The 15,198-nt window shown below is 38.8% G+C and overlaps 1 protein-coding gene across 1 annotated transcript; it reads left to right on the top strand.

Moving 5' to 3' along the window:
- The first annotated feature begins 2,369 nt into the window (after positions 1-2,369).
- Positions 2,370-7,404, top strand: gdap1 (ganglioside induced differentiation associated protein 1). The gene is made up of 6 exons (XM_044029588.1): positions 2,370-2,540; positions 3,730-3,922; positions 4,267-4,440; positions 5,663-5,757; positions 6,031-6,145; positions 6,266-7,404. Exons 1-6 carry the CDS (start codon positions 2,385-2,387, stop codon positions 6,616-6,618), a joined length of 1,086 nt encoding a protein of 361 aa, XP_043885523.1. The 5' UTR covers positions 2,370-2,384; the 3' UTR covers positions 6,619-7,404.
- Positions 7,405-15,198: the final 7,794 nt, after the last annotated feature.

Here is a 15,198-nt window from a genome sequence, read left to right as displayed (position 1 = left end):
AGAGACGCTGGGCCAATGGCTACGTCACGACACTGGGACCGCCCACTCTTCTACTCTCCCCCCACACTCTCACCCACTCACCCCTTTTCTCTCCCTCTCTCTTCTCCAAAATAATACGTTTAAAAAGTCTAGTAAATTACACTTTATAATATCCCATAATAATAGTAATATTAATAATTATATACAGTGCTGAATAAAAGGTTTCTAGGTTTTCTGCTGATGCAAAAACTATGAATTTATGTGTGCATTGTTGACTGTCACTGTACATTCAGGTAAAGTTATTGCCAACTAATTGCATCACTTTCACAGCAAGTTGCAGTTTTTACTTCTAGATACTGAACTTCCAGTGGCATTTTAAAAGACTGTCAATTCAACTGAGAGCTGTTCAAGAGTCACAGATTCACATTCAAAAAGTATCCTGTACTGTGGAATTCTTTCCCCCTTTCACTATGAATTAAAAAGAAAAATGCAAATGTCAGTTTCAAGCTATAGAAGGTAAAATAGTTTATTATGATAATAATAATAATAATAATAATAATAATAACAACAATAACAAAGATATATACATTATAATCTGTATTTGTTGATACTAGACATGGGAATCGGTATTGGTCTGATACTTCACAGATACTTCAAAGTATTTTAGCTGAGTCATGTTTAGACAGTTTATTTTTTTCCATTTTGGAGAACAATATTTGTTACACAGTTGGAGAATTATGTCTTTGAAATGACTCAGCGCAAAAGTGTTGCTAACAGCTATCGAGTGAGTGATATCGGTATGGTATCTGACACAAAAAAGTGGTATCCCTGACTTATACAATATTACAGTGATTTAGCAGTATTGTCTTGTATAATTACTGTATGTAATTGTATAAACTATATAAACAAAATCATTGAAATAGCCACAGCTGTAGCAATTTCACAATAAAACAAAACAAGGCATTGAAGCCTGGTTTCATTTATTGTGAAATCTCCAGTTAAAGCCTGTGAAAGTATGGAAATAATTTACCTTGTGTCACAAGCTTTGGTATTTTGAATGAAAAGATGGGAAGGTCATGATGATATGAGTCAAATGTGTCCTGAAAAAAAATCTGGCAACAGCCATTTCAAAAGAAAATCAGGATGAACAAATGTGTTACTAATGACAGTAATTCAGGTTCCACTCCAGGTTTAAGAGAGCCAGGATCCTACTGTTGTTCAAGTGTAAGGGCAGGTCACACCAATTACTCTACACTTCAGCACTGTAGTATTTTCTGTACTCTCACTGTAATGTATGAGTTTTTATTTTTTAAATAAAAAAAACCCTAATAAATACGAGAGAAAAAACCCAAACCCAAAAATCAGGAAAATAAAAGTCCAAATTAAAACACTAGAAATAGTGACATGCACACAAGATGCATGTTGAAGTGTTGTTCAATAAATAAATATTTATATTACACAAAATGTATGCATCATATTTTATTACAGAAAAATGTGGATTACTGTTTTATTTCATCATTTGAACTGGGTGGAAAAATTCAGCCAAATGTCTAAATATTGACTTTGGCATCAGCCACAGGAAGAAAAAAAACCCATATACTGCATATGCCAAGGTCTAGTTTATCACTCTGGTGAATCCATAAAGATGCATCACTGAAACATCTGTTGCATCCAAACATCACCTGTGATTGATGCTTTATCATCCGGCTACAATGATTTATTAAAACAAGTAGGCTATCTATTTTTATTACAGCTATTTTCTTTATTGATTTATTTGACAGGATCAATCCATGTAAGCATTATTCCATCTGTAATGTATGGTAAATTTAAATATGTTATATACTGTATATATATATAGAGAGAGAGAGGACGCTTAGGCATATGCCAATTTGCAGTCTTAAGAGAATAAAACAACATATTTAACATGTATGAAGACATGCGTTGTTTATAGTGTTGCCCAGATGGATGTTGTCCATTCTAACAGCAGTCGATAATGTAAATAACTAACAAAATCCGAGAGCGACCTCTGGTGTACAAATACAGTCATTGCAAACAATCCATTGTTGTGTTTATGTCTTAAATTTTAAAACTGAAAAATCATATTAGATGTTCCGTGTAACAATAGTTAAATAAAATAAAACAGTTAAGTTAATAATTTAGCACAAAAACGTCAAATATTAATATATAGTATAGGGGAGGAGTGAAAAGTATATTAGAATTATTTGCAGCCTTTGTCTAAATATAACATTTCACAGAATTATACCATAATATGTCTGTAAAACACAATTTCAGTCACAAAAAAACCCCAACATGTTACCCTCCGTGCCAGTAGAGGGTGCCACCTGTCAACCGTGACGTGCTGCGCTGCCCTCGCTTGTCCCCTACTAATAATACTAACAAATAAAATGGCGTCGGAAAGCAGCTCTGAACAGCTGGAGGAGGAGAAAGCTGTTCTCTTACCCTCGGCTCGTGATGAAGAACAGCCCAGTGGCGCAGTGGCGACACAAAGCGAGTCCAAACTGACGCTGTATCACTGGACGCAGTCCTTCAACTCTCAGAAGGTGAGTGTCATCACGGTTCAGCACTACGACACGGCGGACAGCACCCCATCTGATCAAATGGATGTATATTATGTATTATTGAACTCATCAAAAATCGTCATTGCTGATCAATAACACATCGTTATCCATCAAAGAAAGAGTTTTAGTTTGTTTACCGTCATTGTTTTGGTTTGAGGCTTCACGTTAAAACATTTCTAGTAAGATCTCCCTTTATCAACACTGCAGTTGTATCCTATGGATGCTGCGGTTTCCTGTGTCTTCTCAAAGAAGCAAACCAGACATACGACTTGTCCTTCGTGTCTCAACTGGACAGGAAACTGGAACACTTTCTTCAAGTGTTAGAAGACTAATCAGAATCAAAATACTTTATTAATCCCAGAGGAAATTGTGTGCTCCATGCCAGATTAAAATATATTTATTTTACCTTTATTTAACCAGGTAAGTTAGTTGAGAACCAAAATTCTCATCACCCAGGCAAGAGGAGAAAAAATATTAAACGATTCACAACAGTCACATGCTGAATAGAAATTAGTTAAAAGCAGGTGCAACAGTCGTGAATTGTTGCCCTCACTTAAAAGATATACAGCTACAAGAAAGACAGTACCAAATACGACCAGAAAAAAATAATAGTATATAAAACAAATGAAAAGTAAGTTAAATGTACTTAACATTGTACAGAATGTACAATTCTGTACATAATGTGCTGTCACTCTCTCTGTCCCCACAATGTCACTGGCCATGACCCTCAGTCTGCTGCCCCAGCAAGAAAAAACAAAAGAAAAAGTGTTTCTTTTGACAATTCCAAACGTATTGTCACATATATTAAATCTGGATCTGTTTTCAATTTCACAAGTTTAGCTAAGATGTCAAACATGCTTTAACGCAATCATGTACAGTGTATGTGTGAAGAACAGTACCCTGCACTTTTAACTTTTCACAGACGTTTTGTTTTCTTCACTTAGACAGATATCGCGACGTATTGCTGTATGATTGTCTTGCAATATTGTGATTATCACAGAATCGTTGTAGTATTGGAGTCATGGACCATGTATAGTGAGGTACCCTGTGATTTCCACCCCTAGTGTCAACCATCAGGACTATGCAAATAGTTGGTTTTCTATGATATAAGATGACAAAGTGGGATATTAGATAACTCTAGTGAGTTGTAATATGACATGGTGTTTTTCAGGTGCGTTTGGCCATAGCAGAGAAAGGTCTGCGCTGTCAGGAGTATGACGTGAGTCTTCCGCTCAGTGAACACAACGAGCCGTGGTTCATGCGTCTGAATCCGACGGGTGAAGTTCCCGTCTTGGTCCACGGTGACGACATCATCTGTGACCCAACGCAGATCATGGACTACCTGGAGCGCAACTTCAATGATGGTGAGACGAAAACAAAGTCTCGTTAATATACATGAGAGGCTTCATTACCTTTTTTTTCTCTTTGTTTTTAAACTAATTTGACACATGTATATCTTGTTGCTTTTTCATTTATTCAAGTATTTATTTTTTTCTTGGTTTGCACTGATCCATAATAGCTTTGTTCTAATGGTGTCAACCAGTCACCTCATAAGGGGGAGAGTATGGTAAGCATGAAATACACTCATTTTAAAACAAATAAAGAATCCATGTTTTCTATTCCATAACCAAAGCCTTTGTGTAGTTTTTTTGTTGCTTTCGCTCACACTTTTTCTCCTCCTTCCTCTTTATAACTTGTTTACTTCCAGATGGCACTCCCAGGCTGGTGCCTGAAGAGGGCAGCACATACTATCACAGAGTTCAGCACTACCGAGAGCTGCTGGACTCTCTACAGATGGACGCCTACACCCACGGCTGCATCCTCCACCCTGAAATCACAGTGGACTCCCACATACCGGCATATGCTGCCACATGCATACGAAGTAAGACACCAACAGATGGAGTAATATTTTATATAGATATTACTCTTTTGTGTACACATTCAGTACAGCATACAGTACTGTATGGGATCTAACTTTATACCATTGTAGTGTCATCAGTAGGTTTTTCTTGGAGTCATTTTGGATGAAATTCATTGTATAATAGTTTTTTAATAAGAATGTGCTGTTCATTTTGGGCCAGTAATAGTAACATTTGCTATTTTTAATAATTTATAAAATGTTAATTTATGTGTTAAATAGAGACATTAAGTGGGCTCGAGGATCGTGCATACTATATTGAAAATGTGATGGGGCCATTACCACATGACATGAATGGTTTTCTTAAATTTAACACTGAGGACTGAAATCTTATGGTTTTTGTGTCAGAAACTTTTAGGACTTGAGACTTGCTTGACTAACGTTGGTTAAAGACTTGACTTACATTTTATTTACATTTTATCATTATAATTTGTTTTTGAAATATGGAAAAACATTGGGTGTCTGCTTATATCCTTTATACATATATGTATATATACATATACACACACATATATATATATATATATACACATATGTGTATATATACATATATATATATACACATACACACATATTTGTAAACAATTCAGTTGTATGAGACCATGAAACTGTCCTTACATTGTGTGAGTAATACTGTGTTTCTGTAACTGATAAAACTCTAGCAGTTGAAAATCAATCTGTTTTTTAGCATTTAAATATGGAATATCTGGCAAATTATCTTCATCGTCTATATTCATAAGACTTGTAACTTGCTTAATTTAAAGCCGGGACTCAACTGGATATGACATCGGACTTACTTGAGACTTTAAGCATATGTGTGACTTACTCCCATCTCTGATACCTCACAGCAAGAAGGTTCTGGATTTGATTCCCGGTCTGCGACCCCTCCGTGTGGAGTTTGCATGTTCTTGTGTCTGCGTGGGTTTCCTCCGGGCTCTCCGGTTTCCTCCCATCATAAAAAAAACAAAACAAAAAACATGATAATGATGAGAATGATAGACACATTCGGTCAGGTTGGTCTCTTGTCACAGCGGCTCTGATCAACCCTCCATCTAACCTCGTCATTTCAGTTTCCCTTTAATGTGAAACTGTCTATATAAGTGGAAGCTGTTGTGAAAAAAGATATGCATCTGTATAAATGTTTTACTTATTTCCTCTGTTAAGACCCTGTGTTTTTGTGTAACAGCACAGATCGGAAACACACAGACTGAGCTGAAGAAACTGGCAGAGCAGAATCCCGAGCTCAAAGATGCTTATGTAGCAAAACAAAGGCGCTTAAAGGTAATTTACTCAAGATAGTAGCACTTCAGTTTATTATGCAGTAGAAATGTATCACGCCTATAAGAACAGCACATAAAATCCACCCATGTTAAAAATGAGCTAAAAATGAAGCAAATAGGAAAAAAATAGGAAAACATCAAACTGTTCATTTTGTAGATGTTGCAGATGGAGGATCTCCATTTTTAAGCAGTTTCAGTCAGTTTTCCATGGAAATGACAACGTTCAGCAGTTACTGAGAATGAATGCATTCATGTATGGCAATATTTTTTGCAGTCTAAATTGTTGGACCACGACAACATGAAGTACCTGAAGAAGCTTCTGGACGAATTGGAGAGTGTGATGGACCAGGTGGAGACAGAGCTCCAGAGGAGGGTGGAGGAAACACCAGGTTAGTAACTACAGTGTCACAATGTGGAAGACATTCATGTTAGTGTGTAACTATTTATTGCTGCGTATAAGAATAATAATGACAACAACAAAGTTTTCCATCTGATTCTGTGTCACATAGAAGAAGGCAGTCAGTCCTGGCTGTGCGGTGAGTTCTTTAGCATGGCCGACGTCTCTCTGGCAGTAACCTTACACCGCCTCAAGTTCCTCGGCCTTTCCCGCCGCTACTGGGGCAACGGTAACCGTGTCAACCTGGAAACGTACTACGAGCGTGTGGTGGAGCGCCCGGCCTTCAGGAGAGTTCTAGGCCATGTCAACAACATCCTGATATCAGCTGTCCTGCCTGTGGCGTTTCGTGTGGCCAAAAAGAACGCACCGGTAATCGTTGGTACGACGCTGCTGATAGGAATTCTAGGCGGAGCGACGTACTTTGCTTTTCTTTACATGAAGAAGAGGCTTACCGCGTTTAGCTGAAGGAGTCAGAGGTGTTTGGTGAACGGTTGCATATGAAAACGCACATTTAAGCAGATTAAAATACACAGAATAATATGATTCATTAACAGTAGTACATCAGCATCAGTTCGCCGTGTTACTGCTGTGGTAAATGTCTGATTTAAATGCCAATTTTACTGCATGTTGGTTATATATCATCCTATTCCTCATGATGTTTGGGATGTTTTTATAGCCTTACAAATTGAGTGCAAGTTGCCGAACAGAATTTCATTCATAGTGGGAACAAGTATGACAGGCATGCATGTGAGTTTAGCGGCTTGGGGCTTTAAAGGCTTTGGAAATCTGCTCTGGTAATTTTTCACATGAGTGGTTTGTTTTTACAGTGCATTCGGCAGCACGTAAACGTCCCGTTCCTCTCGGACAAAATGAAAACACGTAGATTTTTTGACCGCGTGCCATGCAGTTGGATCATAACTCTGGCACAGATGTGAACCGATACAAATAGATTTTCATACTCTAGTGAAAGTATCGGCTGCTTGACTAATGTAAGGCACACTTGGTTTACAGTAAATGGGCTAAACATTCATAAAATATGAGTGGTATGGTAATTTGAGTGTTTTTGTGTGCACAAAAGAGCCTTATCAAAACAGTTGACCACAGCTTTGTAGCAACTTCCTATTATCACACCTGCATTCACCACACGACTGATGGACAATATTCTTTGTTTCTCAACAGTTCATTTGCAACATTCCAGTGATGTTTACATCATATGCCACATCTGTCTGAGATTAAACTGCTTCCAAACGACCTCCAGTGTTTCCCGTCAATCAGCCGAGCACAGCAGTGTGTCATCATATGTCATACGGGTTTCAAACACTCGACACGTCTAAAGGCCGCTAATCACACTTTCCAGAGTCTGGATGCAAGTCAGCATCTAGAGTAATTTGTTTACGTTGTCGCAGCCTCCACGTTCGACGCTGACGTTTAACACATGCTTTGATTTGAACCCCCCCCCCCACCCATGTGAGCTTGGCCTCACTTTAAATAGACCCACGCTACATCGTTCAACAGAGACTGGTCTTTGTTTTTAGTGTCCACAGGGCTGGGTAGTGTAGCTGTCAAAGAAATGTCTCACACGTGTTAAAGCCGCATGTGAAAGGACCAGAAGCTCATACAAGAGTGTTAGGTCTGGGAAAAAAAACAAAACCACACATCATAACCTCACAAACGGCAAGCAAACTGACATCATTTCTGCTGCAGGGGTTATTTCACTCTGGTGTCATTTTTAACATCAGTCATGTATACATGTAAATGTATATAAGAAGGATCTTCAAGACAAATCCATGTCTTGGATTGATGCTATGTTGAAAACTATAAACTTAAGCTTTTATCTCCTTCATCTAATGGTCTAATTACAGACATAACGTGGGTAAAAAACACACATTTAGGCGACTGTAAGACTAAGGAGCTGCAAAATGATTTCTCTAAGCACGATCTAATTAATGATACTTCAGATACTTACCCGGCACGCTATTAAAAAACTCCAATAAACCCGCATTTTCATGTAATTAAGTGTCTATGTGGTGTGTGTAATGCTTGAAAGCAGGCACACAGATCAGGGGCCTCAATAATGGCTTGTGCCGCATGAACTGAAACCTCTGATCTGTGAATGTTACAGAGATTTTTGATAATCAGGTGAGACGACCAATGATGGAACCTCTGGAGGCAGTGATGAGTTAAGCTGAAAGATTTAATTGTAGACAGCTCAGATCCCAGGAGCACTGAGACAATGCCTGACAACTGCCTGGCGAGCAGCGTGCCAGGTCTGATACATATCGTTAGCAAGACCTGAGATGGTGTATCCGGTCCAAATGCCTGGCCTAGTTTGTGTCTTATCCTAAGTTATGGCTGTTTATATTGAACACCAGGTCTGATTATAAGAATATGGTAGTAATTAAACTTGAATTAACTTTAATAAGTGACTTACAAAAGAGGAATAAGCTTCATAGAAGAAGTCTTGGAAAGAAATTCACTAGATAGGAACAGTGGACTGACATAAGGTGAGAGTGCAGAAGTGGATCCAAGTGTAGAAGGAGAGGGGGTAAGGTAAGTGCTAGGACAGAAGATGCTCTTCCAAGAGACAATCCTTTGATGAGTGGAGTAGTCGAGGAGTATCATAAGCCTTTATGTAGGTGGGAGCAGACCCATAAAGCACAGGGCGTAAACGCTCACCAGAGACTATCAAACAAAATCCACTGAGCAGCAGTTCTATGGATGGAAACACCTTTCTGATGAACCGAGAGTAAACTAGTCACACGGGTCGGTGAACGTCAGCGGCCTGGGACGCGTTAGAATGTGACATTTGCAGCATTAATGTGAAGCCAACCGATCAGAGGAAATCTAGTGATGTCGTGTCACCATGGATCAGGGAAAATGTTTACTCCTTTGTACAAATTACGCCTCAAAGAGCTGCGACAGAAAATAGAGTTTTAGTTAAGTGTTGTTTCTTTGAAAAAGGTACTTGATAAATCAGGTCTTAAACTTGAACTTTTCATATCAAGTTAGAATGGGAGCTGGCACCCGACCTCTACTACCTGTAGCAAGATTATAGATAGAATAGGCTATAATAGAATAAAATGAGTGTTAGCTATTCTCATTGAGCAGTGAGCAATTATACATCAGGTTATATATGTCAACCTTTTAAATTTATTAGATTTTACATAAAATGATTATATATATATATATATATATATATATATATATATATACACATATATATATATATATATATACATATATATATATATATATATATATACACATATATACACACACACATATATATATATACATTAAATTCAGTTCTTAACTGTCTCATTCCATATAATAACAAGCACTTTTACTTTGAAATTCTTTGACATATCTTCATGAATATTGTTGTTTTTAAGCTTTTTTTTTCCACATGATCAGACCCTTATGACTTTGAGACCCCTGTGGTTAAGTAAAATGATTCAGATTCTCCTCCCATTCGATTGTTTTGTTCTGTGATATGAACCCGTAAACGTGCACATGCTATATGCCCACTGGAGGGCAGTATTTCATTAAGCAAATTTCATCTCAATGAATCACAGGGAGAATCACAGCCACCCCATCATTCACAAAGAAAGGGTCAGGCTCCCAAGCTTGTATTTCCAAATAGTACTGGTCTTTACAACACTTAGGTTAATACCCATGCCATGTAAGCAGTGCAGTACTTAATTAGTATTTTGTTTTTTGTGATGACTGCAGCCATATATTATTACAGTCATTTGCAGCTGACAAAATAAACCTCCTCTTGGAGCTGGACCTGGTCAGGTATTGTTAAAATGATTGATCCTGACATTTTTTGCTGTTCATCTGTTTAAAACCCAGCTGCTGGTTCACAATAACTAGGCTGTTCTCATTCAGAATTAAAACAATGGTGACTTCTGTCTTTGAATGCAGAGTCAATAGGATGTGATGTGAGAAGTTGCTGTCAGCATATTATCGATGTATCTACATATCATTAGATGGTGTTTAACACCTACCATGGCCAGGCTCATGCAACAACATAAAAAGCTCTGAGCACGAGGTCAAGTGTTTATATGAGTTGCTGACAGGTTTGATAAGAGACATTTAAAAGGATATGTTTGGATATTTACGACCAAAGCTTGTTGTTTTTTTAAACTTGGATCATAGATCTTACTGACATTTCCGTTTCCTCAATGAACCTCAGCGATCAATCATCGTTTTGTCGGAAATTGTCACATCGCTGACAAACATGGTGCCTCTACGTTGGTATTTTTCACGTCTTATCTAAAAGATGATTTCAAATTCCCCTCTTTGTTGTAGATAAAGTGACAAGCAAATGGAAAATCTGCAGTTTTCTCATTCAAGCGTGATTAATAAACACATTATTGCCTATACATCCATCCATCCATCACCATCCATCACCCCAGTGCCTGCAAGGAGGGCTGAGCCAAACACAATATTATGTTATTGAAAATTAATTAGTTCTTGGATGTATGCAGAGGCTGTCACAATTGTTTTTTAATTTTAGACCAGGTTGTGGAGGAGCAGAGCACTTTCAAGGGATTAAACCAGAGATGTGGAACAGTTAGGGATTCAGTTTGTTATATCTAATTGTTTGTACCAGATGGATTTGGAACAAATGCCATTCTGCATGGAGTTAGCATGTTCTCCCCGTGTGTGTTTTTTTTTCCCGGGTTCTCTGGCTTCCTCCCACAGTCCAAAAACATGCAATATGGGTGATTAGGTAAATTGGACACTCTAAATGGACCATAGGTGTGAGAGTGAATGGTTGAATATTTTTTTGTCTCTGTATGTGGCCCTGGGATGGACTGGCAAACTGTCCAGGGTGTACCCCGTCTATCGCCCTGTTTCAGCTGAGATTGGCGCCCCTCGCGACCCTCCTGTGGAGGATAAAGTGGTAGAAAATGGAAAGATGAATGATACAACCAACTGTGCAAATACCAAGGACAAACAAGCATGGAAAAAGACAAAACTATAATAATAATAAAACAATAAATACTAAAAATAACCCAGCCTGCATCAATCACAACATTGTGTCTTGTCCTTTTCTCCAAACTCGACCCTTGCCACGCAGTTAGTGGCATATAATACATATACATACCTGAATGTTGTCCGTTCATTGGACTGGCTCAGTTTGGATATTTTTGGATAGATTTTTGCTTTGGCACAATGTAATCATGCTGTGGAGACCTCAAGCTGAGTATCTCTGTAAGTAGAAAGCCACTGGTGTTTATCACAAATAGATTTATAGTAATAATGGCTGTTAGATGTGAGTTTTGTGATATTTTCCTAGAATGTAAAGATGCTTGGCCACTGCCAGACCATGTGGAGAAACACATACAGTATAGGTTATCTACTATTTTAACCTTTTTGAATAGTTGATTAAAGACTGGGGACTGAATCTACTGCTCACTGTCATCACGCAGATGATGTGGCATTTCAGGTGAGTCACCTCTGTGTTTATGCTTCAGTTGTATTATATTATGTTGTCCAGCTGTTAGATTATTGGTTTATGTCTTTGCAGGAGGTAGCGTACGATGTCAGCTCAGGCCGCTAAACGAGTTGTACGCAGGCAAATTGCTGCTGTGCAAATAAACAAAAGTGTCTTTTTTTAATGTGAACACAGGTCTTCACTTTGGCTCGGCTGGGAGTTTCTAAATTATATCAGAGGGGATGAGTGGATTTGGGCAAGTGTATATTTTGGAAATACGTGGAAATCCCCCTTTAGCATACATATTATGTGCCCACAGACAAACATGTGAAAAGCACAGAGAGGGTGGAGGGCGTGAGTATGACTGGGAGTGATGGATGGAAATGTGCTTGTTGAGGGAAGCGGTCAAGGATGAAACTGAGTCTCAGTTGAAAGAACTTTGGTCAAAGAGGATAATTAAGGTGAGGTCACAGCAAGTGAAAAAAAAAATCTCAGCAAAATATTAAATGTCTTTTTATAGTAAAAGTAGCAATTTGTTTGTGCGTTCTCATTGGACTGAGAGTCGGCGGGCGAGGCAGGTGGACGGTGGTGTGATGATGTGTGAGCTGTGTTGGACGTCCACAGACAGGCAGGCTGGGTAAACAGAAACCCACGCAGCGCTGGCTGACAGCTAACCTCACTCGATGCGGCTCTTGCCTTTGCTACTGGGCGAAGTAAAAGCATGGAAACTTCCACAGGTACTTCTTGGAGTCAGATGCTGTGAGTTACTTGGTTAGTCGCAAAGGGAAACTGCGATATGAGCCAGTGGAACAATGAGGCAATAAGAAAAAGGAGGAACAGTGTTGTAGTGATTCAGTTTATATTCTCCATCACATCTGCAAAACCAATAGCAGGTGATTCTTCTTGCTGTCTGCCGAATTGAGATGGAAAAGATCTTGGAGAGGACGACGAGCTTCATTTGTTCCTTATGACTGAAGTGACATTACATAATGATATTGAAGACATAGGAATGACATGGCAAGATGAACGGCCTCAGTGAATGTAGAAGCAGCTGCTTTGCTCCTGATGTCCAATGAGTATTGTTGTTGCATCAGACCTCAGTCCCCGTCCCCCCGTGTCTCCCTCTGTTATTTTTCCCCTCTTGGTTACTTTGGACACACTACTTAGACTCAAAAAAAAAGTGGACGATGTCCAAAACCTGTTGGCACCATCTGAGCCGGGGTTCTGAGAAAACCACTCGGCCTCTTCCAGAAAGCAGCCGTCACCGCCTTTCAGCGCATCTGCGATATATACTGTTTGCTGAGTCGACAGAGGTGGGATCTCACGATGTTGACACTACTGTTAAAATGACCCCCCGCCGACTCGCCCTTCACAGCTTTATGACGAAATCCTGTGCCACCATTCATCCCTACATGTGCTCCTCAAATATTTAAACTTGGCCTACATAAACACTGCAGCACAGGACAGATGATACTGAATGCCCTTTGGAGGGAAAACCTGCCGCATTATAAATCTCTGTTCAATTGGCCAGATGTGGCCAAGTCAAACACACCACTGGGTTTTTATTGTGTTAATGAATTTTCTGCGTATGATGGGTTTGCCATTTCCGTGCAAATAGCCACAGTGATCTCATCACTGCACAAGGTGACGGGAGTAATTACTTTTTCATCTTTTTTAAATTCTGCCGTCTCTTCATGAGAGATTTGAGAGGTGTCATTAACTTTGGCTCCTCTAAGGAGATTCTGTGCAACAGTGGTTCCAAAGCGTGCAGCCCCTAATGGACCATAATGGTACTGCAGATTAGGTATTTGAGAAAATTCAAATTTAAAGATGACTCAAGTTCCAAACATTATTATTTACAAGTTTAGGAAACAGTTTTCATTGGCCATAGGGGATTTTCAGAATTTAAAATGGGCTGCCACCTTCTTAATTCTGTCACATATGATGATAGACTAACTGCATTTTATCAAGACACATAAAAACAACAATAGAGACAAAATCAAACTTGTGTTGCAAGTGTGATAGTGAGCGTATTACTGTGCCCATGCATCAGTATGTCACAGATTAACATCACCGTTGGTCTGATGCAATGTCTGTCTTTTTCTTACAAAGGTTAGCGAAGGTCGTCCCACCTGCTGTGTATATTATGTCTCAATGGTTTTGAAGCTGCTGACGGCCTTTATATGAACATTCTAACGTAAATAGCGAGCCTGTCTCTCCCTGTGAGAGCGCTTCCTCTCACATGACCACCTGAGGCAATAAAACCTAACCTTCACTGCAGGGAACTAAAAATGTTGTATTTCACTTGTCATCTGCTAAAACGGGGGATAATAATAAAACATATCATTCACAGACAAACTGAGGGGAGATGCAGTGTAGTGTGTGCTCAAGGAAAGTTAAAGCTGTTATTGTTTGGTCTCCGTTTGGTCTTCGTGAACAGAAATTATGGAACATGTATATGTTTCATGTGAGACAAGGCTTTTGTCAAGCAATACAATCAGACCTGACTGAGGGAGCGTTTGTATGTATACACCTGCAGCACAGGGTTGGGCGGGGGAAAGATGCGTTTATCCTGTCAAACTGCTGAAAGACTGGGTTTTTGAGCAGCAGAATTCAATTCTGTTGGGGCTTTGTGTTTGCAGCCATCTCACCAATGTTGCTAGGTTACGCTGCACCTACAGTTGTAAGTAATCACTGTAGTTACCAATCATCACTTACTAACCTTCTTAGACAATAAGAATAGGGTTTCCAAGTGGCTAATCTCAGCTCTCTTTCCTTTTCTTTGATGGTGCAACAGCAGAAGAGCAGATTCTCCACTCGTCAGTGGTTTGATTACTAGCTCCTCTGGTCTGAATATCAAAGTGTTCTTTGAGTGTTAATTAAAACCAAAGTGGTGCTGGACTGAACTTTTACTGTCATCTTCTTCTCGTCATCTCACCACTAAGGCTGAGTGATTTGTGAAAAATGACTAATTGCGATTTCTTCAAACAGATGTGTGCAATCTTGACGTGATTTGTGATGTTTTTAAGTCAAGCTTCAGTTCAGTGTTTACTGTTTAATCAGGAGGTGGAAAGAGTACTGAAATATTCTACTCCAGTAAAAGTAACACTATTTACTGGACAGTACAAGTAAAAGTGTTGTGTGATTTTTATTTTTAACATACATAATATTACTCAATTACAGTAACGCAAGTATAATGTAATTCATTACTTTCCACCTCTGCATTTAATAGCTATAAAAGTGATGGAGCATTGCCACGTGATAATTAAAAGTTCTGTATATTCTAAAACAAGGATGAGAACTAGATGGAAGACATTAATTGTTTCCAACATGTATAGAACATAAAGTAGAGGAAGTCAAATGCAGTTTTGTGATATGGTAACTGCCTTATTTAAATAACTGTTTGAAATCGGATCAAATTAAAATCGAGTCTAATAGATCAAGCTGATGACTTTTAACACAGATCAATCACCTGCTCTGTTACAGTCAGTAGGTGAGGGATCAAGTTCATGCTTTGTCACTTCAGAGGCTCCAGTGTGGAGCACAAACATCTCTGCACATTAACTGAACTCTAATGTGAGCTCTAATGAATTAGAGGA

The sequence above is a fragment of the Solea senegalensis genome, linkage group LG1 (assembly GCF_019176455.1).
Source record: "Solea senegalensis isolate Sse05_10M linkage group LG1, IFAPA_SoseM_1, whole genome shotgun sequence".
Taxonomy (NCBI): Eukaryota; Metazoa; Chordata; class Actinopteri; order Pleuronectiformes; family Soleidae; genus Solea; species Solea senegalensis.
The sequence above is the reverse complement of the archived record's forward strand: the minus strand, read 5'-3'. Positions and strand labels throughout refer to the sequence as shown.